We start from the raw sequence: 27,470 nt of genomic DNA, 5'->3' as shown, positions 1-27,470 counted from the left end.
TCAGAGGCGATAGAGAAGAACCTAAGTGGAGTGGGGAGTTGCATTACTGATCAGGGAGAATATCATAGAGGTACTTAGAGAGGACATCCTGGAGGGTTCATTCACTGAGGTAATATGGATAGAGCTCAGGAATAAGAAAGGTGCAGTCATTATGATGAGGTTGTAATTTAGCCCAGTAAGAGATAAAGGAACAGATATCTAGGCAGATTATGAAGAAATGTTAAAAACAGGATTGTTGTAGTGGGTGATGTTAACTTCCCCAATAGTGACTGGGACTCCCTTAGTGACAGGGGCTTAGGTAGGACAGAATTTGTTAGGTGCATCCAGGAGGGATTTTGACATGGTGTGTAGATAAACCAATCAGGGAAGGGGCCACATGAGACCTTGCTATGGGAAATGAACCTGGCCAGGTGATCAGAGTTTCAGTGGGGGAACATTTTGGGAACAGTGATCATAATTCCATAAGTTTTAAGGTATTCATGGATAAGGATAAAACTGGACCTTGAGTGAAAGTGATAAATTGGGGGAAAGCTAATTACAACAGTATTTTCAGTAACTGAAGACAGTGCATTGGGAACGGCGTTTGAAGGTAAATCCACATCTGACATGTGGCAGTCTTTTAAAGGCCAGTTGATTAGAGTTCAGGACCAGTGTGTTCCTGTGAGGATGAAAGTTAAGGAAGGCAAGGTTCAGGAACCTTGGATGACAAGACATATTGTAAATTCAGTCAAAACGGGAAAGGAAACAAATGTAAGGTTTTGGAAGCTGAAATTGGACATCCTTGAGGAATATAAAGCCGGCAGAAAATAACTTAAACAAGGAATTAGGAGAGCTAAAAGGGGCCATGAAATTGTCTTGGCAAGTAGGATTAAGGAGAATCCCAAAGCATATTAGGAGCAAGGGGGGGGGGGGTGAAGGAAAGAGTGGGAGGAGATTTAGGTGTGGAGCCAGAGAAAGTGGGTGAGGTCCTCAATGAGAACTTTGCATCAGTATTCACCAAGGAGAAGGACGTGGATGTTGGTGAGATTAGGGAGGGGTGTGTTGATATTCTAGGGTGTGTCTTAGTATTAAGAAGGAGGAGGTGTTGGGTGTATTGAAAAACATTAAGTGTGGATAAGTCACCAGGGCCTGATGGAATTTATCCCTGCATACTGATGGAGGCAGGGACAGAGATTGCTGGAGCCTTGACAGAAATCCTTATATCCTCTTTAGCCATAGGTGAGGTCCCAGAAGACTGGAGAATAGCCAATGTTGTTTGTTTGTTTAAGAAGAGCAATAGGGATAATCCAGGAAATGATAGGCCAGTGAGCCTTACAGCAGTGGTAGGAAACTTATTGGAGAAGATCCTTAGGGACAAGATTTCCTTAGATCTGGAAAGACATGAGCTTACTTGGGAGAGTCAACATTGCTTTGTGTCAGGGAGGTTCTGCAGGAGGAGGAGATCATGAAGATTATTGATGAAAGTTCAGCAGTGGATGTTGTCTATGTGGACCTTAGTAAAGCATTTGACAAGGTCCTTGAACAAGTTTGGTTCAGAAGATTATGTCAAATGGGATCCACAGTGAGTTAGTAAATTGGATCAACATTGGCTTGGCCATAGAAGACTGAGGGTAATGGTGGAGGGTTGTTTCTCTGATTGGAGGTCTGTGATCAGTGGTGTTCTGCAAGGATCAGTGCTGGGGCTTCTGTTGTTTGTAATATATTGGATGAAAATATAGGTGATCTGAAAAGTAAGTTTGCAGATGACATAACATTGGAATTGTGGACTGTGAGGAAGGTTGTCAAAGAGTATAGCAGGATACAGTTCAGTTGGAAATTTGGGCAGAGAAATGCCATATGGCGCTTAATCCAGATAAGTGTAAGGGGAGGTCAAAGCAAGAGGAAAGTATACAGTAAATGGAAGGACCCTTAGGAGCATCAATATACAGAGGGATCTTGGGGATGAAAGACCACAGTTCCCTGAAATTGTCAACACAAGCACCAAAATGGACATTTTTTTTGTTCCAATTGTGTTCTTTCTTGTAAAAATTGTGTGTAAATTATGTTTAGTTTTTGTTTTTCTTGTGAATGCTGCTTATATGTTGCTATGTGCCTGTGATGATGCTGCAAGTAAGTTTTTCCATTGTACCTGTACATACATGTATTGTGCATCTTCAATAAGCTCAACTTTGACTTTGACCTTGACAAGTGAATGAGGTGGCAAAAAAGGCATATGGCAAGCTTGCCGCCTTCAGTCGGGGCATTGAGTATAAAAGTTGGCAAGTCTTGTTGCAACTGTATAAAACTTTGGTTAGTCCACATTGGAGCATTTTATGCCGAGAATGTGGAGGCTTTGGAGAGGATGCAGAAGAGATTCACCAGGATGTTGCTGGATTGGAGTGTATTAGCATCACTGGGCAGAGGTCTCTGTTCCCCCAGTAAGCTCAACCTGTTCAATCCCAACTGGAAAAAGGTGGGTGCAGACAGGTATCAACCATAGACATTCTGGAACATTTAGGACAGATCCACGTGGCCAAGTACAGGAGGAAATCTGCTTCTGACAATCCCAGCCTCTAGTTTTGGGATCAGTTTACATTCCTGGGCAGGAACCAGAGGTGCAGAACAGGTATAGGTTTAATCCCAATCCACTGGGATAGGGCATTCAAAGAGGTGTCTGGTCTGCACTACTCCCATTTGGTTAAAATTACAGCTTCTAATTTCAAATCTGCCCTCAATTATTTACTCAGTTATTAGAAGCACTTATGACTATGAGAAAAAATATATTAACAGGACCCACAGATCAATGTGATTTTTTTATTAAATAAAGGCATTGCATTTTCAGAACAGTTTTTCATTTCCACACAGCAGCGTACTATAACAGAGTACAACCGGATTCACCAACGTAACACCCTGCTTCCTGCCTTTTGAGCAGGTTAAACAGCATTTGTCTCCCCTGCAGCAGTTACCTGGCAAACTAGGGGCATGGGGATTTCACATTCACACCTCACTGCTGACTGTACCTTCATTTATCAGCCTCGGGAAAAAACAAGATTCAGTGCTCCATCCCCAGCTGTTGTTGAGAAGCTCCCTTCATGGCCCACTCTGCCCATTTACAATGTGGCTGAGGGGGGGGGGCGTTGCAGAGTATTGCCCTAGTGATCTGCTATCAGATACTGACCTGTGAACTAGAGGGGAACCAGGGCAGATGGTATTCTCATGTGATGGTTGCTCCTAACTGGTGGTGAAGACCTTGTGGTATTTCTCTGCTGTGGAAATTATACTTGGTCCTTTTCAAGGTTGATCAGCAGTCTGGGCCAGATTCTGGTTTCGTGCCTGGCAAGAGCCAGTATATTCCTGTTGAAAATAACCTTTTGGCACCCTTGGACACTGCAAACATCATTTGTATAATGAAAAGTTCATCTGTGCTTCAGATGTACCTGAGATAATCAGGAGGTGACATTGTCAGTGAAATTTGCAATGTGCTTTTATTGGCTCCTAGAAAGCCCCACATAATGATCGGCTCTGATTGAAAAGGTCTTTGCACTCTTGCCATAGTCTTGTGTCACCAAGCCAAGAGCAGCCAAAAATCAATTTGGGAGTTGCACCCTCTGCTGTATGAACTCACATGAACCAAAGGTTAGGAGTCACCTCGAGGGTCAGAGCTGGTCAAGGGTAGGGTAGTGGATGAGACACTCCCTGACCAGCGTTGGTCCATAACTCAACTCAAAATCTCCTAAGCATCCACAGCAATCCTTACCCATTCTTCACCCAATACAAACTCCTTCCAAACATCTGCAGCCCCAAACCCAATAGTGCTCAAAGACCATCCCTATTCTTCCTCACCTTCTGATGGCTGAATCCCAGGTGGCCACTCCTTCCCAACTTCTGTCCATAAGTCACCAGTTAGAGATTCACCAAACTTGAATGCAAAGGGACCATCATCACATCTGCCCAGGCAGGTCCTTGAAGTGAAAGGGAACTCTTCAATTCCCCAGGATCCAGGCCGGGTGCTGTTGTTTATGTTATTGTACGGTCTGGTTCAAATCCCAGAGTCCAATGAATTCATGCTATGGACAGGCTCAATAGAAGCAGAGAGCTGAAACAGACCAGCTCTCAGATGGCAAAGTTTTTCCCCTTTCTTCCGAAGTTTGTACCGAATTTCTGCAGAGCGGTGGAGGTAAGAATGGGGAGAAGATAGCAACAGTGATGGGGCAGTCTCAGATTACAGTCCCAAGCAAAGCAAGTCAGTGTGATGCTGCTCTTGTGCTCCCTCTTGCTTTATAAGCAGCTGCAGCCAGCCCTGCAAGGCCTTTGTGCTTTTGTTCACATTCCTGTCTCATGCGTGCTTTTCAGGCCCTGCAAAAAAAAGATCATCAGCAGCTGAAATTCAACACATGACAGCCTGTCCCAGCCAGTATACATACTGGTTTGGGCTTGTACTGCAGAGACACAACGTTCTAACACACAGAACATGTTGAATGAAACCGACATCTCCCACCACAGCACAGCTTGCAAAACAATGAGAACCAACACAAGCCATCACTTGCACTGTGGGCTGTCTGCAGGCAGCGTAGGAGTAAGTGTGTGAGGGTTGTGTGAGGGGAATGAGTGTGTGAGGGGAGTGAGTGCCTCAGTCTGTGAAGGTTTGGGAGGATGAATATTTGTGGTATCCATGTGTTCAGTCTGTCTGTGTGTGTGTGAATTGGTGTGAAGGGAATGGATGGGGTTGTGTGTGGGGGGAACTGTGTGGGTCAGTGTGTATGACAGTGAATGAATGTATAGGTTTGTATGTGGGGGAGCGTATGGGAAAGCATATGGCTGAGTGTGCCAGAGAGTGTGCGGGGGAGCGTGCAGGGCAGTGTGCGGGGGAGTGTGTGGCTGAGTGTGTGGGGCAGTGTGTGGGGGAGTGTGCAGGAGACCGTGTGGCTGAGTGTGTGGGGGAGTGTGCGGGGGAGCATGCGGGAGAGTGTGGCTGAGTATGCATGGGAGCGTGCGGGGCAGCGTGAGGGGCGGTGTGCGGGAGACAGTGCGGGGGAGCGTGTGGCCGAGTGTGCGGGGGAGCGTGTGGCCGAGTGTGTGGGGGAGTGTGTGGGGGAGCATGTGGCCGAGTGTGCGGAGGAGTGTGTGGGGGAGTGTGTGGGGGAGTGTGCGGGGGAGCGTGTGGCTGAGTGTGCGGAGGAGTGTGTGGGGGAGTGTGCGGGGGAGCGTGTGGCCGAGTGTGCGGAGGAGCGTGTGGCCGAGTGTGCGGAGGAGTGTGTGGCAACAGTAGATGAGGACAAGAATGGGGTAAATGGAAAGGGCAGTGTGGGAAATGGGTGGGGGCACCAGCGGAACAGTATGATGTTTACTGGGGCAGTGTGGGACGATGGGTGAGTCAATGAATGGAGCAATGAATTGGTTTGTCGGGATTTGGTAGTGGATGAGGGTAGTTTCAGTGCAGACTTTTGCATGAGAGAAGGGTGGTTCTCGGGAATGGTGACCACACTTCTCCAACAGCCACAGGACGATATGGTGTCAGGGAATGTGCTGCTCATCACTGCTAAAAGAACAAACTTTCAAGAATCATCCTGGAGAAATAAAGTTATCCTGACTGACAGATACAGGTAGAAATATTAAGGAACAGGAAAAGGTAGGAACAGCCCATTTAATGGGAACAGGTACAGGCCTTGTCACATGCCTGTTCCTGCAATCAGATCTGGCACTGTTTGCAACCTGTACAATCCAAGTACAAAAGTGTGATTATTCCTGTACCCCTCCTCTGAAATCTCACATCATGGAACACCACAGTGCAGCTTCTGGGGCACAATGCGTACACACAAAGTTCCCCTTTCCCAAAATCTATCATACAGCCCATAAAGATATTGCACAATATAATTGTGTAATTTTTATCATAAACCATTTCTTTGCCATTATTCCTGTAAAAGAAAGCTCGGGCCTATATGAAGCAACTTCAATGAGCTCAGGATTTGCCAAGTGCCTCACAGCCAATGCAATGGTTTTGAAGTTTTTGATTCTGCAACAAGATATTGAGTGGGTGGGAGAAAAACTGACAAATGGAGTTAGTGCGGGGAAGTGTGAGGTCATGCTCTCCTATAAGGGGAATCAAAAGGTGGATTATTGTCTGAATGGAAACTGAAAGTGAGTGAAGTTCAGAGGGATCTCAGTGTTCTAGTGCACGAAGCACAAAATGTTAGCAGGCAGGTGCAACAAGTCATTAAGATGATAAATGACATGTTGGCTTTTATTGTAAAGAGGTTGGAGTTAAAGAATAGGGAGGTTTTGTTACAGTCGTAGTGTTTCTGAGGCCATGCCTTAGAATACTGTGCACAGTTTTGGTCCCCTTACCTAGAAAAGGATATAATACCACTGCACACTCTCCAGGCTAATTCCTGGAATGAGAATATTGTCCTGTCAAGAGTGGCTGGATAAGTTGGCTTCATATTCCTTGGAGTTTAGATGAATGAGGGGTGACCTTATTCAAACAGGTAAGACCCTAAGGGGGTTTGACAGGGGAGATGTTGGGATGTTTTCACTCGTGGGAGAGTCATCAACAAGGGGAGACAACAGCAGAATAAGGAGCCAGTCATTTAAAACTGAGGTATGGAGAAATTTCTTTCCCTAGAGGGTGGTGAATCTGTGGAATTTTCTGCTTCCGAGGGTGGTGGAGGCCAGATTATTGGAAATGTTTCAGGTGGAAATAGATAAATATTTGAAAGATCGAGGAATTGAGAGTTTTAGGAATTGGCACAGAAGAGGAGTTGAGGCCAGAGTAGATCAGCTATGATCATACTGAACGGTGGGGCAGGCTTGAGGGGCCAAGTGGCCTCCTCCTGCTCCTATTTACTTGTTGCCTGCAGAGGCAGTGGCAGCAAATTGGCGCATACAAAGCATCTACAAACAATAACGGCCAGGATTATTTATGTTTTAATGATGTCAGTTGAGGGATAAATGTTGGTCTTCCTTGAAATGGTGCTTTGTGATCTTTTATGGAAGTGGGTCTCATTTTAACATCTCACCTGAAAGATGGCACCTCCAACAGTGCTGCACTCTAAATATTGGGCTCAAATCTGGAGTAGACCATAAGTCCAAAACATTTTGACCTGGTGGCATGAATGTTTCACACTGAGGCAGTAGACAAAAGCTGGTGCATTGAACCCGTGCTCTGTTCAATATTCATCCCTCAATTAATCTTACAAACCTGGATTATCTGTTCACCCTCCCTTTGCTATTTGTGGGAATTTGCTGCACAAAACATTCTTTGCATTTCCAATTTAACAGCAGTGACTATATTTCAGAAGTGCACCTGGATTACTGGCAGGTATTCTGGGCACCTCAGTTTAGGAAGAATATACAGGCCCTCCCCGGGTGCAAAGTCCAATTTGTACACACCCTGTACATACGAACAAGCATTTGGGAAACCAGTGGGAGGGATGGGGATGGATCAGCTGCTGCAGGGCTGCAGGAAACTTCTGCCGAGTGAGAACAGGGAATTTCCATGTGCCAACCCCCCACCCCGCCCCCACTCCTGAGCCACAACAATCAGGGGCTGGGTGAAGCTGAGCAGAGCTGGGATTGCTGAGCAGACATGCTTGCCCACTCACTGAGTCAGTGAGGCTGGTTGGCACCCACTCTTCTTGCACCTTCTCGGTCCCCCGTCATGGCTGTTCCTCTGACCTTCTCCCACTCACTGTTGTTTATTTCTGACTTATGGACAGTTTGTGTAATGAACAGTTCTCAGGAATGGAACCCTGTCATAACCTGGGGACTGCCTGTAGTGACCTGCTGTAGGCAGGGGCAGTGCAGAATTAATTAGCAGAATGACACCCAGATTTAAAGGTTAAATTACTTGGAGAGATCACAGAAGATAAGGCTGTATAGTCTGAAATTTAGGAAATTGGACTGGCTTGATTGAAGTTTTAAAATAATTGAAGAAACTGTTCCTGCCAGTTGGGGAATGTGAGATTAAGGGCTAAATCTAGTCCCTGGCCTCCTCTGAGTGAAGTTAGGAAGTTATCTGCTGAAGACACAGAGAGTGGTGGGAATTTGCAGCTCTCTTGTTGGAATGGTAATTGATTGCTGCGTCCTTAAAGCCTTTGTTTCCTTTTTGATTCATTCACAGGGTGTGGGTGTTGCTGCGAATGTTGGCATTTTTTGTCTATCCCTAACTGCCCATAAACTCAGGAGGCAGATAAGAGTTAACCTGATTGGCAGAACTGTAGCCAGACCAGATAAGGACAGCAAATTTCTTTCCCTGAAGGACAAGGGTGATCATTTTTAGCAAAAATTCATAGTCTTCGTTACTGCTACTGACTTTAACATCTTCAGGCCTGAAGCACAAGGTGCACTCTCTTTAATTTTTACTTTACATTAAGGATGGCTAACTGGTTATTCCTATAGCCTCCCATGTATTGGACACAGCATGACATATCGCAACCATACCTGTGTAGTAGAGGTTGAAAACTCAGAGTATTTTGAGGCTTTCTTCAGATAGCAGGCACCGAGGAAGAACTTGGCATACTCATCCCTCACCTGTAAGACAATGTGATATGGAACTTGTACAATTTTATCCATGCAATTGGCAGTGGTCATTACACCAAGGCCATCCATGTTCAGGCCCAAGGCTGCTGGCTTCTGGCTGGCTCACTCTCATTGCTAAACCAGAAGTGATCAGCTATGCGGCCCAGGAAGGTCCTTCTTCCATCTCTGCCCTGCCCTGAGTTTGTTGACGTCAACCCCCAATGAAGCTCTCAATTCCACCAACTATGCTCAATATAGTTGTTAAAGTCAGCCAGGACCTGGAACACTCACCAGCATCTATAGATTCCTCTCTGAGGTCCAGCTATGTAGATGTTATGGTAGATAATGTTGTCCACTGTTGTCATAGAGTTATACAACATGGAAACAGGCTGTTTGGCCCATCAGATCCATGCTGACCATTGGGCACCCTCTGAAATAATCCCACCGTCCAGCACTCGGCCCTTAGCCTTCAATGCCTGGGTGATTCAAGTGCTCGTCTAGACACTTCTGAACTGCTGTCAGCAACTGCTTTCACCACTCTCTTCCGCAGTGTGTTCCAGGTACTCACCACTCTCTGGGTTATAAAGGTCCACCTCAGATCCCCTCTAAATCTCTCCCCCCTTACTCTAAATCTGTGTCCTCTAGTTTGATTCACCTCTGACATGGGGAAAAGTTTCCTGCAGTTTACTGTATCTATGCCCTTTATAATTTTATATACCTCAGTCATGTCCCCTCTTAAACTCCTCTGCTTCAGGAAAAGCAGACTCAGCTTCTCCAGTCTCTTCTCATGACTGAAACACTCCATCCCAGGCACATCCTAGTCAATCTCCTCTGCACCCTCTCCAGAACTATCACATCCTTCCTATCACATATTCCCGATATTGCCTAACAACACTCCTGCTCTAGGCTCAGGTGTGAAGGTCAAACATTTGAACAAGGGACCACTTACAGTGACTGGATGTGAGAATGAATGCAGAGGTGATAAGCAGACAGAAAAAACCCCTCTAATATCAGAACCCTGCCCTAGATGATACATTCAGTCCTGACTCCTGGCACATTCCCCCAGTAGGTCTATAGACCCAATTTTCCATGCGTTACCCATGGGTATAGACAGAACAATGGGAGGGATGGAGGGAACATCTTCACCTGCCTCATCAACACATTGAGAATGACCAGAGATGCAGTCCAGAAATGACCACTGAGCAATGTTCTGGGGTATCCATCCTTATCTCCTCTTCACTGCACCTGGTTATTCAATGAATAGACTGGATTTTGTCTTGTTTTTCCTACTGCATTAGAAGGAACCTCTCCTGACAGAGGGTGACTCTTCCTTCCAGTGAGGGTTACTTACCTGTTTGTTAAGGAGGCAATGCAGGATGAAGATGAACATTCCCTGGAGGCTGTTGAACACGGTGAAGATGTAGGCCATAACAATCGTTTCCTTTTGGAAGTACAACATGCCAAGTATCCATGTACATCCCAGGAGGCAGAGTTGAGCAACAGCAGTGAAGGTAAAGATCCTAAAACAAGAGGTATGAGGGAACTGAATATAAGACACCATCCAATTCTTTGCTTTGCACCACTCACTACTGTTCATGCTTTAAAGATGCAATATAATCATGTCACTGCTTCTAGCAGCTTTTTAAAAATTATTTGTGATCACTCGGCTGAAATCCTGAAATTCCTGTCCAACAAAACAGTGAGTCCTTCAATGCATAGGCTGCAGCAGTTAAAGAAGGCAACCAATAAACCTAGGTGTGGCTTGTGGCACCCAAAATCCAGAGGATTTATTGAAAAAAATGGGAATTATGACGTTGGCCCTTACTGAGAAATTTTCATTGTCCATTTCAAACTGAATTATGCAAAGCTTAATACTTTTAGCACCAAAGCAGTAACCAGAGGAAGCCAATCCTTGAACACACATCCTCGGTAGATAATAGGTACATTAACAGTGACTGGGTGAAACATGAACTTGCCCTGTCACATGTGTTATCCATTTAATGGCTAATCTATGACCCTGGAGTCAGCTGTTCTCCCTGCAGCCTTCAGTCTACTCTATCTTACTTGGTGTTTTTACCCCTTTGGTTTGGTAAGTTTGGGAAAGGCTCACTGTTGGTGAGTGAATCCTAAATCAGAACAGCAAGATCTGTTAGCACTAGCAGCTTCAAGTAAATAGTAGAAAAAAGGATTTAAATATTAAAAGTGCTAGCCTATTTGTTTGGACCTACTGTATATAAACAGAAATGCCTGGATACTTGTATAAACCATTTAAGGTACCATCCCATGTACCAGATTTTCTCACCTGATTTTCTTCAACTGGCCAATTTCAGGACTAATACTTGAAAACTTGTTGACCAGCTTCCACACAGTAATAATAAAGAATCCTCCATTGACCTTCAAAGGAAAGAGAAAGACATGAGATAGGCCATGTTTTTTTGTAATAATATTTTATTGATGTGATCTTTAGTGTAGTCGCATTTCCATGGAAACATCTTTCTCTGGAAAAATAGCTACATCTGAACCTGTTTGTTCTCTGTTTTGATCCTAACCAATCATTTAATCACAAGGACTTTCAGAAGACAAAGTAATGTAGATGTTACTGTGGTGTTCCAGCAATCCTGAGGAGATGATTTCAAACTTAATCATATTGTATTGTAGATCTTAAATTATTTATGGATTTGGTATAAAGAATTACCATGAAAACCAGCGATAAAAGACACATATTTTGCCAATGCTCTTTGAAGAACTATCAGCCAACTTGATGTTGCTGAATCTTAATACCCAAGGTTACTCCAGAGGGTAACCAGAGAATATTCAGCACTGTGGCCAAACCAGAGTTGGTGTCATTCTAAGCTTCAGTGGTTGTTGATTTAGCTGTCCAGTTTAGGTGAACAACACAACACACTCACATCCATGGGCCAGGAGATGAAAGGAATGCACCTGGGGGCTTTTATCAAGGATCAATGATAGAGGCAGAGGCAATCAAGTATATCATCATCCAAACTTTTTACAACTGAAAAATTACCCTTTCTAAGTCTTAGAACTGCCACCAGTTAGTCCACAAGAGAATGATGAGGTAGGCCATTCTTGGTACTTCCCCTCCCTCACTGTCATATCTATTAGGCCTTAACCACAAAGGAGAACGCTGAGCCTCAGTAATCATTCACCTCTTTGATTCATACACCCAGCTCCACAGTACCTCCAGCCCTGGGGGAAGGGAATGAAGCAGCACCTTCAAGGACTGCCTAGTGTCCAGTTCCAGCAGTGGGTGGGGGCTCCTGAGTTAATTATTTTAATACATATGTCATCTGTTGCTGGCATACTGAAACATCAGGTTTTGTGGTGGCAGAAATGGAGATCCCTGTATGTGTGGAATGAGAGTGATGGCCAAGGTGAAGCAGAAATTAATCATGGAAAATGTAAACACAGGACAACATTCAGCTGATCTTGCCTGTGCTGGTGGAAAATGAGCTTTCAGTTTGAAATCTACCTCCCAGTACTGGCGCTATAGCACTGTAGATCACAGAATCCTACAGAAATAAACAGGCCATTCAGCCCAACTCATCCACACTGACCAATGGGCACCCTACAGTTTTAATCCAATTGCCCAGCACTTGTTCCATTTCACTCCATGCCTAAGCGATTCAAGTGCTCACCTGGACACTTCTTAACTACTGTCAGCATCTCTGCTTCCACCATTCTCTCTGTCCGGCACTGTGTTCCAGGTATTCACCACTCACTGGGTGAAGAAGGTCTCCTTCATGTCCCCTCTAAATCTCTTACCCTTCATACAAAACCTATGTTCTCTGGTTTTATTTACCTCTGATTGGGGAAAAGTTTCCTGCAGTCTACCCTATCTACACCCCTCATAGTTTTATATGCCTCAATCATGTTCTCTCTTAACTTGCTCCACTCCAGGGAGAACAGAACCAGCCGCTCCAGAACCTCTTCATAATGGAACTGCTCCATCTCTGGCAACATTCTGGTAAATCTCCTCTGCACCATATCCAGCACTATTTCATCTTTCCTAGACCTTGGTGACCAGAACTATACACAGCTGAGGTATGACCAAGGTTTTATAAAGTTGAAGCATATCTTCCACACCTCTGTATTCAGTGCCCTGACAAGGAAGGCCAGTATCCCATATATCTTCCTCACCAGATTATCTATCTGCGTTGTCACCTTCAAGGACCTATGGACTTGTACCCCAAGGTTGCTGTGTACCTCAATGCTCCCTAAGGCCCTATTATCCATGGTGTATGTCCTAGCCTTTTACTCGTGTTCCCAAAATGCATCACCTCACCCTTGTCTGGATTAAACTGATATTCTCTCTGCTTTCATACTTTTACAAACTTACCAGAATAATTACACAGACTGGTGCCAGGAAAGCCCACAGAAAGCCTGACTTCAGATCCAACCAACAACTGGGGAAAGAGAGAGTGAAAAAAATGGGTTTCCAAGTAGATTTTTTCATTTTACACATACACGCACATACACACACACACATATGTGTTCACAGTCACACCAGTAACATTGTTATTCAACTGGCCTTGTTTCATGTATGAGCCCAGGCAGGGACTGACTATTCCAGTGATGGGTAATTACTGCTGAACTCAGTTCTGTACTGACCCTGATTTACATTGATCGCCATTGGGCAACAACCTGCAGCATGAATCTAAGCTCTGGTCCTTTTGCTTGCACTGGAGGGTATACTGGGTTGGGAAGGGGTTGGTCATTTTCAGCAATGTTCCTCCCACTGGATGATTAGTCAATGACCCCACTCTTTTCATTCCACTACACCCTTTATATCTGCCCCTCTTTCGGTCTCCCTATCCACCGTCCCCCAACTCACTTCCTCGCAAGCTGGAAAGAGCTCACATGTGACTTCCTTAAGGAGAAAGCTGGGCCTGTTGAAACCTCCTGTTGTTTAGAGTGATCTGGGTTTCTTTGTAGATAAATCACTGAAAGTTAATGTTCAGGTACAGTGAGCAATCAGGTATGCGGTAGAGCAATAAGGCATGTTGCCTTCACTGCAAGAATATCTATTATTTAAGAAGGGCAGCAGGGATAATTCAGGTAACTAGAGGCCAGAGAGCCTCTTGTCAATGGTAGGGAAATTATTGGAGAAAATGCAAAGGGACAGGATCACAAGATCACAAGACAAGGGAGCAGAAGTAGGCCATTCTGCCCATCGAGTCTGCTCCATTTGTATATTTGGAATATGTACATTTGGAAAGGCAGGGGCTGATTAGAGATAGTCAGCATGGCTTTGTGCATGGGAAATCCTGCCTCACTAATTTGATTGAGTATTTTGAGGAGTTAACAAAGGAGATTGATAAAGACAGTAGATGTTGCCCAAATGGACTTCAGTGAGGCATTTGACAAAGGCCGGCGTGGTAGGCAGAAACATGTTGGTCGATTGGATCCAACATTGACTTGGTGATAGGAAGCAGAGGGCAGCAGTGGACAGGTGTTTCCCTGAGTGGAAGTCTGTAACAAGTAGTGCATTGCAGGGATCGTTGCTGGGACCTTTGTTATTTATATATATACGACTTAGATGAGAATGTAGGAGGTATGAATAATAAGCTTATGGATGACACAAAAACTGTGTTGTGGATAGGGAAGAAGGCTTTCTAAGGCTACAGCAGGATACAGATCAGTTGGAAAGTTGGGCAGAGCATTGGCTGATGGAATTCAACCCCAACAAGTGCAAATAAGTGGAAAGTCAAATAAGGTTGGACCTATACAGTATGTGGTAGGGCAATAAGGCAAGTTGTTGAACAGAGAGACCTAACGGTCCAAGTATAAAGTTCCTTGAAAGTGGCAATACAGGTAGAAAGGATGGTGAAGTAGGTCAGAGCATAGACTATAAGAGCTGGGTCATTATATTGTAACTTTACAAAACACTGGTTAAACCACACTTGAAGAATTGTGTGCATTTCTGGTCACCACTCTTTTGGAAAGATGTGATTGCACTGGAGAGAGTGGAGAGGAGGTGAAATTCCTGAATTCACCAGGATGTTTCCTGGACTGGAGGACTTCAGTTATGGGGAGAGACTGAAGTCCTCCAATCCAGTCTCTGTTTGGTTTCCCTAGCAGCAAGAGGTGATCTGATGGAAGTATATATATAAGAGTGTGAGAAGCATAGATAGGGTAGATTGTCAGAATCTTTTCCCATGGTAGGTTTACACAATGGTCCAACCAATGAAGGCAACATCCACTGCCCCACCCTCATCAATCATCTTCATCACTTCCTCAAAAAGCTCTATCAAATTTGTGAGACAGGACCTCCCCTGCACAAAGCCATGCTGACTATCCCTAATGTCCATGCTTTTCCAAATGTGAGTAAATCCTGTCCCTAAGAATCTTCTCCATAATTTTCCTACTACAGATGTAAGGCTCACCAGCCTATCATTTCCTAGTTTGTCTCTACAGGCCTTCATAAACAGAGGAACACCACTGGCTACTCTCCAATCTTCTGGCACCTTGTATGTGGCAGAAGAGAATAGAGAGTTCTCAGTCAAGGCCCCAGAAATCTCCTCTCTTGCTTCCTCAGCATCCTGAGATAGATTCCATCAGTCCCAGGTGATTCTTTCATCCAAGAGACAGTCACACCTCTTAAATTAGGTACTGTGGGTTTGATCTGTTGGGGTGTGACTGAGGCAGGTATGGAGATTCAGAAGGTAGCAACAAAGGAGTTTTGGCCCTTGCGCTTGTGCAAAAGAGAGATTGGAAATTAAAGCAATTAATATCATTTGTGAAAAATGGTACTGAGGTAAAAGGTCAGCCACAGTATCACTGACTGGTGGATTAGGCCCACTCCTGTGTTCCTGTCATAGAAACTCAATGTATTAAAAGTGCAATGCAAGCAAAGAAATATACAGTTTGTCCATACTTACAATTTCTCTGTTCCATATCCTTTAGGAAACACAACAGCTGAAATGCCAACCACAATCAGGGGGCATCCATAGCCAAACAAATACATGTACTTCGAACGAAGACTCTTCGCATTGAAGACTTTCACCACCATGAGGTAAAGCTGGACACCTTCCAGAAGCATCCAGGCAAAACAGGCCAGGAACAGGTAATGCAGGAATCCTGCGATGACGGCACAAATGGTCTATAAGTGATGCAAAAGAACAACAAGGTTTAACCAACAGGAACATATAACCACTGAGCCACTATCCAGACTGACAAGTGGATAAGGTGAAGAGACAGAGGGACGTGGGGAAAGCTGAGGCTCGTTCAGACACTGGCCCCTGCTGGGTCAGTATGTGGGGTCTGTGTGGGGGGCTATTGTGGGGGGGTCAGTTTGTGCAGGTGTATGGGGTGAGTGTGTGAGGTCAGTGTGTGAGGTTGGTGTGTGGAGTCAGTGTGTGGTGTTGGTGTGAAACATACTGCTTGGGGTCTAAGCCATTCTAGGAGTTGGGGAAGATGGGAAGATGGTGAGTAATCAGGTAGGCTGGCAACCAATGGATCTAATTGGGGTCTGTGGGTAAACATGTTTCATGAACAAGGCCAATAGCTGAGGATCACGGGAGGGTTTAATGGTCACAGGTGGCTATCAGATAAATATGGATGGTGGAGAACAAGGGCTTCCTTGTGGGTTCAGGGGCTGGATGTCACTCTGGCAGTCAGCAGGGACATTAGAGAGTTTTGAGGGTATGGAGGAGAGGTGGTGAGTACTGTGTGGGAGGCGCTAAAGAATGAAAGGTAGCTGCCTCAACTAGGACCCAATCCCAGTGCTGCTGTGTGAAGATCAGGTTGTCCAGTGAATAACCAACCAAGGTTGCTTCCAGGTAACCTGCTCTGAGTTCCACCACAATGATCCAAGCAATTATACAGGCAATGTTATTGCCTTGTCTGCCTCTCGCAAGGACATCATGTAAGGGACTTCTGGCAGTGCCATTTTGAATATTCATTAAAATGTAAAATGACCTGAAGTGGTTATTAACACAATTAGTCAAAGAGCCATAGAGCAATACGGCATGGATATTCTGCAGGGATCTGTTCTGGGACGCCTGCTCCTTGTGATTTTTATAAATGACTTGGATGAGGATGTGGAAGGGTGGGTTAGTAAGTTTGCAGATGGCACAAAAGTTGGTGGTTTTGTGGATAGTGTAGAAGGTTGCTGTAGATTACAACAGGGTGTTGATAGGATGCACAGCTGGGCTGAGAATTGGTAGATGGAGTTCAACCCGGAAAAGTGTAAAGTGATAAAATGATACACTTTGGAAGATCAAATTTGAAGGGATAATACAAGGCTAATGGCAGGACTCTTAGCAGTGTGGAGGAACAGAGGGATCTTGGAGTCCATGTCCATAGATCCCTCAAGGTTGCCACACAGGTTGATAGGATTGTTAAGGAGGCATATGGTGTGTTGGCCTTAATTAGTCAGGATATTGAGTTCAAGAGCCGCGAGGTAATGTTGCAGCTCTATAGAACTTTACTTAGACCACACTTGGAGCATTGTGTTCAGTTCTAGTCACCTCATTATAGAAAGGATGTGGAAGCTTTAGTGAGGGTGCAGAGGAGATTTACCAGGATGTTGCCTGGATTGGAATGCATGTCTTATGAGGATAGGCTGAGTGAGCTAGGGTTTTTCTCTTTGGAGTGACAGAGGATAAGAGGTGACTTGATACAGTTATACAAGATGATAAGAGGCATAGATCAAGTGGACAGTCAGAGACTTTTTCCCAGGGCAAAAATGACTAACATCAGGGGGCATAATTTTAAGGTGGTTGGAGGAAGGTATAAGGGGTAAGTTTTTTACACAGAGTGGTGGGTGCATGGAAAGCATTGCCGATAGAGGTTGTGGGGGCAGATACATTAGGGACATTTAAGAAACTCTTAGCTAGGCACATGAATGACAGAAAAATGGAGAGTTCTACAGGAGCGAAGGGTTCAATAGCAGGATAAAATGTCGGCACAGTGTTGTTCTATGTTCTATGTACAGCGTAGATACAAGCTCTGTGGTTGTTAACACAATTAGTCTAGGAGAAAAGAAATTGATTTTCATTTGCTTAAAGCTCAAAAAAAGGACTACGCAAGTGAATTTCTAAGCAGGCAAGTTTTATACCATGCCTTCATAACCTTAGGTCACAAATGGCTTGACAGTGAATGGAACACTTATGAAGCGTGGTCACTGAGGCAACAAAATAAACCGGACAGCCAATTTGTGCACAGTGAGATCCCACAGATAGCAGAATGATAACGACCAGATAATTAATGCATTGTTTGCTGAGCAATTATTATTATGTAGGGCAGCAAGGAAAGTTCTCCTTATCTTATTCAATATTAACTTTAGGAGTAACTTCTATCAGTAAACACAAATAGATGCATGTTGAATGTGGTAAATAAACGGTGATATGGATTAGCTTTAGCAATTGACCCATCTTGTACACAGGTGTGGCCAGTTCATCAGGTGGTTCATTGGGAGAAGTTACCACTATTTATTTTCACTTACCATGTTCTTGGTCTTATCTATTCCAACAATGAAGAGCAAATCTGCCAAAAAAAGGCTGATGCACAGGTGTGTGTGGATGGTGGTCCTGATACTTTTAATGGCACGACACAGGACGAAGGTGAGGATTGAAATGAAAAGGCACACCAGGGAGAAAAGAATGCCAAAAATAGTGATCATCCTCAGATTGTAACCATCAGTCTCCTAAGAAGAGAAAAGGGCCATTTTAATGATGGCAACATTTAAGGGGCATTAAATCAGACACATGAACAGGGAATGGACGGATATGGACCACGTGCAGGCAGATGTTTAGTTTAAATTGGCAACATGGTTGATACAGACATGGTGGACGAAGGGCCTGTCCCTCTGCTGTACTGCTCTGTGTCCAAAACACTATTTGCATTCATTCCATTCACGCTAATTCTGCTTTGGAACCCCATACCCCAGAAAACACTGGAAACAGCCACTGATTGCATTTGAGACAGAGGTGGAGACATTTCTAGATATTACAGGAATCAAGGACAATGAGGAACATGATATTGAGGTAGAAAATAAACCATGATCTTGTTGAATGCAGCAGACTCGAGGGCCAGGGTGGTTGGTGGTTTAAGGCCAGCTACAGCACCCTCTCTGTCACCCCAGCTGACATTATCATAAGAATCAAACCTATTTTAATGGACTATATTTATTTTTCTCTCTCTTGTGCTAATGTTGTTTTGTTTATTTTGTCGTGTAAGTTATGTACAATTTAGAGTTATAGAGCAGTACATCATGGATACAGGCCCTTTGGCCCAACCAGTCCATGCTGACCCACAGTGCCCACCCAGCCAGTCCCAATTTCCTGTGTTCAGCCCATATCCCTCAGGCCCCACCCCTCCATGTACCTGTCCAAGTGCTTCTTAAATGATAGTATTGTACCTGCCTCAACTATTTCCTCTGGTAGCTCATTCCATATACTGTGTGAAAAAGTTGCCTCTCAGGTCTCTTTTAAATCTTTCCCCTCTCACCCTAAATCTTTTCTTTCTTTCTTTTTCAATCTTTTTATCAGTTTCCAAATTAATACAAATTAATATATAACATAGATGATTGTACATGTAATACAAAGAGATCAAGAGAACAATCATGACATAGATAATCATAAAGAATAATAAAATATATAAAAAAACTTTAGATCTCACGATCTCTTAGTAAATGAATATAGTATAAAAGAAAGGAAAGAAAAAGTTTTATTGCGTATATAAAAGAAAAGAAAAAAAATACCCAAATCAATAAAAAATTGTAAATAATATATCAAACCAAACTAAAAGAAAATTTGACAAAAAAAGACAAAAAAAAGAAAAAAAAAACTGGACTGAAATTTCTCAATAGAAACAGAGCAATATTATGTCGTCAACTCCATTCCTCTAAATTGAAAAGTTATTGAAAAGGGATCTATATCATATGAAAGTATTGAATAAATGGACTCCAAATATCTTCAAATTTAAGCGAAGGATCAACAGTACCACTCCTAATTTTTTCCAAGTTTAAACATGATATAGTTTGAGAGAACCATTGAAAAGTAGTAGGGGGTATTGGATCCTTCCATTTAAGCAAAATAGATCATTTGGCCATCAATGTGACAAAGGCAATCATACGGTTAGCGGAAACAGATAAATGGCCAGACTCTCTCCTTGGTAATCCAAAAATTGCAGTGATAGGGTGAGGTTGTAAATCAATATTCAATACAGTTGAGATAATGTTAAAAATGTCTTTCCAATATTTTTCCAAAAGAGGACAGGACCAAACCATATGTGTCAGAGAAGCCACATTTGATTTACATCTGTCACATATAGGATTTATATGGTGATAAAAACGGGCTAGCTTATCTTTTGACATATGTGTCCTGTGAACTAACTCAAACTGTATCAATGAGTGTCTGGCACACGTTGAAGATGTATTAACTAAATGAAGAATTTTCTTCCATGTCTCTGTAGGTGAAGCTGTCTGGAGTTCACTTTCCCATTCATTCTTAATTTTGTCCAGTGATTCTGGACGTATTTTCATAATTAAATCATAGATTATTGCTATCAAGCCCTTCTGATAAGGATTAAGACCTAAAATTTTTTCTGTAATTTCAGTTTTATATGGTGTCGGAAAAGAGGGTATAGTAGATTTTAAAAAGTCTGTAATCTGCAAATATCGAAAAAAGTGTGATCTAGACAAATTGTATTTGTTAGACAATTGTTCAAAAGATGAAAAACGGTTATCAATGAATAAATCACAAAAACATATTATTCCCTTCCTTTTCCATATAGAAAAAACTGAGTCAACTCTGGATGGTTGAAAGAAAAAAATTAGATTGAATGGGACTTGACAAGTTAAATTTATTCAATCCAAAAAATTTACGAAATTGAAACCATATTTGTATTGTATGTTTAACTATTGAGTTAATCATATATCTACTTAATTTGGTAAGTGCAAAAGGGAGTGAAGCTCCTAAAATAGAAACTAATGGAAATCCATGTACTGATTGATGCTCAAGGTGTACCCATTTGGGACATTGAATTACATCTAAATCTTGTATCCAAAAAATTAAATATCTGATATTAATTGCCCAATAGTATAATCTAAAGTTAAGCAGGGCCATACCACCATCCTTTTTTAGTTTTTGTAAATATTTCTTACTTAGCCTTGGGTTTTTATTCTGCCAAATATATGAAAGAATTTTAGAATCAATAGTGTCAAAAAAAAATTTCGGGACGAAAGTTGGAATCGCTTGAAATAAATATAAAAAATTTGGTAAAATATTCATCTTGACCACATTAATTCAGCCTACCAATGATAAAGACAGTGGGGACCATTTAGTAAATAATTGTTTAACATGGTCAATTAAAGGCAGTAAATTAACTTAAAATTACCAAGAAACATAAGGACCTATTTAAACACCTAAATACATAAAATAGTCAGTTACTAATCTAAAAGGTAATTGCCTGTAAATTGGGGTTTGCATATTTAATGGAAAAGTTCACTCTTATTAAGATTTAATCTATAGCCAGAAAAAACACTAAACTGATCTAGTAGTGATAGTACTGCGGGGATAGATTGCTCTGGATTAGAAATATAAAGTAACAGGTCATCTGCGTAAAGAGATATCTTATGAATCTTCTGTCCACGAGTAATACCACATATGTTTGAAGAATCCTGGAGTGCAATAGCCAAGGGTTCCAAAGCAATATCAAATAATAAAGGACTTAAAGGGCAACCTTGTCTAAACAAGGGGGATCTTTGATTATTAGTAAGTACTGAAGCCATAGGTGTATAATAAATCAGTTTGATCGCAGATATAAATTTAGGGCTAAAATTAAATTTTTGAAGTGGAATGAAAAGATATTCCCATTCGACTCTGTCAAACGCCTTTTCAGCATCCAGTGAGATAACACATTCTGGAATTTGGGATGAAGGGTTATATATAATATTCATTAATCTCCTAATATTAAAATGTAAATAACGATTTTGAATAAATCCTGTCTGATCTTCAGAGATAATCTGAGGAAGAACCTTTTCCAATCTAAAGGCCAATATTTTGGAAAATATTTTTGAATCTACATTTAATAAAGAAATAGGTCTATAAGATGCACATTCAGTGGGATCTTTATCCTTTTTAAGAATAAAAGAAATAGTTGCTTCGTAGAAGGACTGTGGTAGTTTACCTACTTATAGGGCATCTTTAAAAATTTTTTCTAACCAGGGAACAAGAATGTCAGAAAAAGATTTAAAAAGTTCGGCTGTATATCCGTCAGGGCCAGGTGTTTTACCCGAGTTCATTGAAAATATTACTTTCTTTATTTCTTCCTCTGAAGTGGGTGTGTCTAATATAGAACATTCATTTAAAGATAATTGGGGAATCTTCAAATCTCTTAGAAATTCATGTATTGATGTAGAGTTCTCCGGGGATTCTGATTGGCATAAAGAAGAATAAAATTCTTGAAAGGATTTATTAATTTGAACATGATCTATCGTGTAGGTACCATCTGGTTTACGAATTTTATTAATCTGACATCTAGTTAAAGTAGCTTTCAATTGGTTGGCCAATAATTTACCAGATTTGTCACCATGTATATAAAATTGACTTCTGGTTTTAAGTAGTAGATTTTCAATTGAAGATGTTAACAATAAACTATGTTGTAATTGGAGTTCTGTTCTCTTTTTATAAAGCTCCAGATTAGGAGTATCAGAATACTTTTTATCAATTTCTTTAATCTTGTCAGCTAACATACGTATTTCATTATTAGTTTGTTTTTTCAATCCAGCGGAATATGAAATAATTTGACCATGAATGTATGCTTTAAAAGTATCCCATATTATCCCTCTGGAGATTTCTTCAGTAAAATTAGTTAAAAAGAAAAATGAAATCTGTTCTTTAATAAACTGGACAAAATTTAAGTATTGTAAAAGAGAAGGGTTAAATCGCCATCGTCTGATACCAAAGGATACATCTGCTAATTTAATTGATACTTTCAATGGTGCATGATCAGAAATGGCAATTGCATCGTATTTACAGTCCATAATAAGTGGAGCTAGTCTAGCATCAATAAAAAAATAATTACTCCTCAAGTAATTATGGTAGACATGAGAAAAAAATGAAAATTCTTTATTGTATGGGTGTAGAAATCTCCAAACATCTAAAATTCCAGATACAACTAAGAAAGATTTAATAAAGGCAGTGGATTTGTTTGAAAGTGCAGGATTTGACACAGATCTATCCATCAAAGGGTTTAAATGGCAGTTGAAATCTCCACCCATAATCAAAGTGTATTCATTTAAATTAGGAAAAAATGCAAACAGATGTTTAAAAAATTCAGGGTGATCTACATTGGGTGCATAAACATTAACCATAACAACTTTTTTATTATGAAGTAAACTGGTAATTAATAAAAAATCTACCATTTGGGTCTGATATTGTTTCATGATGAACAAACAAAATTGAGGAGTCTATAAAAATAGAGACTCCTTTCACCTTTGCTTGTGAATTTGAATGAAACTGTTGACCCCTCCAAAATCTAAAAAAACGTTGATTATCTTTCCTCCTGATATGAGTCTCTTGGGCAAAAATGATCTGAGCATTTAATCTGTGAAAAACTTTAAAAATCTTCTTGTGCTTGATCAGATTGTTTAAGCCGTTAGTATTCCATGAGATAAAATTAATAGTCATCCATTTTAACAGATTAAAAAACATATGGTATGTAAAGGGTTAATCTTGCTATACTAGAGCCCCACTAGCAGGAAGAAGTAAAAAAGTTCAAAGAGGAAGTGGATATGACGGCAATTTAGACATATTTGTAGTTCATCGGTTTAGAAAAAAACCTTAAAACAGCCCCACCCCCCTCCCCCAACAGCCCAAAAACTGGCCTGTGGGCAGCCAGAAAGCTAACCTCTAATTGAACTCACCCAAGTTCTATTGGTGGCAGATGTCCAAGTTGACATTAAGGGCATTAACAGTCGACATTTAAAAAATACAGTTTTATAATTATTTCGAAAAGAAAGCAAATGATCAGTCATTTTGTTAGATTCTTAATTATTATTAAAACAAAACATTAAAATTATTAAAAGAAAGAAAAGGCAAGGTTTAAATCTAAAAATTAATCTAAAAATTAATAAACCAAGTAGGTAGTAAATCAAAGGAAGAAAACTGTGTCTCTTCCACATTTCTTAATCTTCTAAAGTTAAAAGCTAGTTCATAAGAAATACTTCGGCCTCTTGGACGGATTTAAACCATTTGCAAGATTTATCAGTTAGTGTAATTCTCAACCTTGCTGTGAATAATAATGCAGGATGATAATTGCTTTGGTAGAGACGAGCCATAATTGGTTTGTAAGTCAGCTTTTCTTTCATAACCTCTGGGGTGTAATCTTCAACTATTTGTTTAAATTGTTTAAATTGAATCATTCCACGTCCACGAGCAGTACGAATCAAGAGTTCCTTGATGTTGACATAGTGAAATCTCAATATTACTTGCCGAGGTTTTTGGTCTGGGGCAGGTTTGGATCTTATTGCTCAATGAATTCTATCAAGAATAGGCTGAACAGGAAACATTTCGGAACCAAGCACATCGACCAGAAGTTTAGAAAAAAAATCCGTAGGGTTACCAGTCTTGGTGTTCTTTGGTAAACCAATGATTCTAAAATTTCTTCTTCGGCTGCGCCCTTCCAGGTCGCTGATCCCCTGTTGTTGCTTTTACAGGTTTTGCTTGGTCATAATTAAGTCTTTTTCAAGTGAGTGGAGTTTGGCATCTCTCTCTTTACCAGCTCGGTCGACTTCAGCAATTAATTGCATTTTTTTAGCGTTTTCCTGGATAAGTGTATTTTGTCTGTCTTCAAAGTCCTTTAAAAGGGACTTCAATTCTGCAAAGCTCCGGTCAAACTTTTTATCTAGATTAGAAATAGCTTCCAAAGTAGGTTGGTCTCCATTACCATTGCCATTAGCTGACGCTTTAACTCTGGTGTACATTTCAACAGTTAAAAATCAAAATTAAACTTGTGCCAGTATTATAAAAGACTTATTAAAGGGTGGTATATGAAAGATTAGAAGGTGACTGGAGCAAAGCCAAGTTGTGACTTACTTTATCGAGCGCCACCAATAGACTCAACTATTTCCTCTGGCAGCTCATTCCAATATACTCACCACCCTCTGTGTGAAAATGTTGCCTCTCAGGTCTCTTTTAAATCTTTCCCCTCTCACCCTAAATCTATGCCCCCGAGGTTTGGACTCCCTTACCCTGGGTAAAAGACTTACCATCCACCTTATCCATGCCTCTCATAATTTTAAACATTTCTATAAGGTCGCCCTTCATTCTCCTTCGTTCCAAGGAATAAAGACCTAGCCTGGCCAAACTCTCCCTATAACTTAGGCCCTCTAGTCTTGGCAGCATCCTCGTAAGTCTTTTCTGCACTCTTTCCAGTTTAACCATGTCTTTCCCTTAACAGTGACCAAAACTGTACACAGGACTCCAAGCACAGCCTCACCAATGACTTATATAACTGCAACATAATGTCCCAACTCCTATACTCAGTGTCCTGATTGATGAAGGCCAGTGTGCTAAATGCCTTTTTCACCACCCTGTCTACCTGTGACGCCACTTTCAACGAACTATGCACTTGTTCTCCTAGGTCCCTCTGTTCCATTACACTGCCAAGTGCCCTATCATTCATAGCATAAGTTCCACGCTGGTTTGACTTTCAAAAATGCATCACCCCAAACTTATCTGTATTGACATTTATGTTAATTTAAGTTTATGTTAACTTATATTTGTCATGTCTTGGGGGTGGTGTACAAGCACCTGTCTACATCAATGGTGCAGAAGTCGAGAGGGTTGAGAGCTTCAAGTTCCTGGGAGTGAACATCACCAACAGCTGTCCTGGTCAAATCACGTAGATGCCATGGTCAAGAAAGCTCACCAGTGCCTCTACTTCCTCAGGAGGCTAAAGAAATTTGGTTTGTCCCCTTTGACACTCACCAACTTTTATCGATGTACCATAGAAAGCATCCTATCTGAATGCATCACGGTTTGGTACGGCAACTGCTCTGCCCAGGACCACAAGAAACTGTAGAGAGTTGTGGACACAGCCCAGCACATCACGAACACCAGCCTCCCTCCTTGGACTTTACCTCTCGCTGGCTTGGTGGAGCAGCCAGAATAATCAAAGACCCCACCCACCCGGGTCATTCTCTCTTCTCTCCTCTTCCATCGGGTAGAAGATACAGGAGCCTGAGGGCACGTACCACCAGATTTAAGGACAGCTTCTACCCCACTGTGATAAGACTATTGAACGGTTCCTTTATACAATTAGATGGACTATGACCACACGATCTACCTTGTTGTAACCTTGCACCTTATTGCACTGCATTTTCTCTGTAGCTGTGACACTTTTCTCTGTACTGTTACCTGTACTACATCACTGCACTCTGTACTAACCCAATGTAACTGCACTCTGTAATGAATTGACCTGTACAATCGGTATGCAAGACAAGTTTTTCACTGTACCTCGGTACAAGTGACAATAATAAACCAATACGAATACCAGTGCCAAGCACTGTGCTGCTGCTGCAAAAAGCTAATTTTCATGGCATTTATATCCTATGACAATGAACATGAACTTAAACTTACAACTTGGTCGACATAGTATCTCCATAGTACATCTTACTGGTACAGTCCTCTATAGTTCAGAGGAAGGAATGAGGTTTAGAAACATAGAAACATAGAAAACCTACAGCACAATTTAGGCCCTTCGGCCCACAAAGCTGTGCTGAACATGTCTCTACCTTAGAAATTACTAGGCTTACCCATAGCCCTCTATTTTTCTAAGCTCCATGTACCTATCCAAAAGTCTCTTAAAAGAACCGATCGTATCCGCTTCCACCACTGTTGCCGTCAGCCCATTCCACGCACTCACCACTCTCTGAGTAAAAAACTTACCCCTGACATATCCTCTATACCTACTCCCCAGCACCTTAAACCTATGTCCTCTTGTGGCCACCATTTCAGCCCTGGGGAAAAGCCTCTGACTATCCACACGATCATTGCCTCTCATCATCTTATACACCTCTATCAGGTCCCCCCTCATCCTCCGTTGCTTCAAGGAGAAAAGGTCGAGTTCCCTCAACCTGCTTTCATAAGGCATGTTCCGCATTCCAGGCAGCATCCTTGTAAATCTCCTCTGCACCCTTTCTATGGCTTCCACATCCTTCCTGTAGTGAGATGACCAGAACTGAGCACAGTACTCCAAGTGGGGTCTGACCAGGGTCCGATATAGCTGCAACAATACCTCACGGCTCCTAAATTCAATTCCATGATTGATGAAGGACAATACACCATATGCCTTCTTAACCACAGATTCAAACTGTGCATCTGCTTTGAGTGTCCTATGGACTCGGACCCCAAGATCCCTCTGATCCTTCACACTGCCAAGAGTCCTACCATTAATACTATATCCTGCCATCATATTTGACCTACCAAAATAACCCACTTCACACTTATCTGGGTTGAACTGCATCTGCCACTTATCAGTCCAGTTTTGCATCCTATCTATGTCCTGCCGTAACCTCTGACAGCCCTCCACACTATCCACAACACCTCCAACCTTTGTGTCATCTGCAAACTTACTAGCCCTTCCCTCCACTTCCTCATCCAGGTCGTTTATAAAAATCACAAAGAGTAAGGGTCCCAGAACAAATCCCTGAGGTACACCACTGGTCACTGACCTCCATGCAGAATATGACCCTTCAACAACTACTCTTTGTCTCCTGTGGGCCAGCCAGTTCTGGATCCACATTGCAATGTCCCCTTGGATCCCATGCCTCCTTACTTTCTCAATAAGCCTTGCATGGGGTACCTTATCAAATGCCTTGCTGAAATCCATATACAGCACATCTACTGCTCTCCCTTCATCAATGTGTTTAGTCACATCCTCAAAAAATTCAAGCAGGCTCGTAAGGCAGGACCTGCCCTTGACAAAGCCATGCTGACTATTCCTAA

At 42.0% G+C, this 27,470-nt stretch overlaps 1 protein-coding gene across 3 annotated transcripts in view; it reads right to left on the bottom strand.

The window, feature by feature from the left end:
• Nucleotides 1–2,779: 2,779 nt before the first annotated feature.
• LOC127584951 (adhesion G protein-coupled receptor E2-like) overlaps nt 2,780–27,470 on the bottom strand; it is a 74,040-nt gene continuing 49,349 nt past the window's right edge. For all 3 annotated transcript variants that reach the window (XM_052041997.1, XM_052041998.1, XM_052041999.1), the window contains 7 exons: nt 17,963–18,163; nt 15,396–15,616; nt 12,854–12,920; nt 10,799–10,890; nt 9,848–10,016; nt 8,419–8,508; nt 2,780–4,335 (listed from right to left, as the gene is read on the bottom strand). In XM_052041997.1, the coding sequence (XP_051897957.1) occupies nt 4,303–4,335; nt 8,419–8,508; nt 9,848–10,016; nt 10,799–10,890; nt 12,854–12,920; nt 15,396–15,616; nt 17,963–18,163 (873 nt within the window). In that variant the 3' untranslated portion in view covers nt 2,780–4,302. The remainder of the gene's footprint in view (nt 4,336–8,418; nt 8,509–9,847; nt 10,017–10,798; nt 10,891–12,853; nt 12,921–15,395; nt 15,617–17,962; nt 18,164–27,470) is intronic.

The sequence above is a fragment of the Pristis pectinata genome, chromosome 31 (genome assembly GCF_009764475.1).
Source record: "Pristis pectinata isolate sPriPec2 chromosome 31, sPriPec2.1.pri, whole genome shotgun sequence".
Taxonomy (NCBI): Eukaryota; Metazoa; Chordata; class Chondrichthyes; order Rhinopristiformes; family Pristidae; genus Pristis; species Pristis pectinata.
This window is presented reverse-complemented; position numbering and strand designations above follow the sequence as displayed.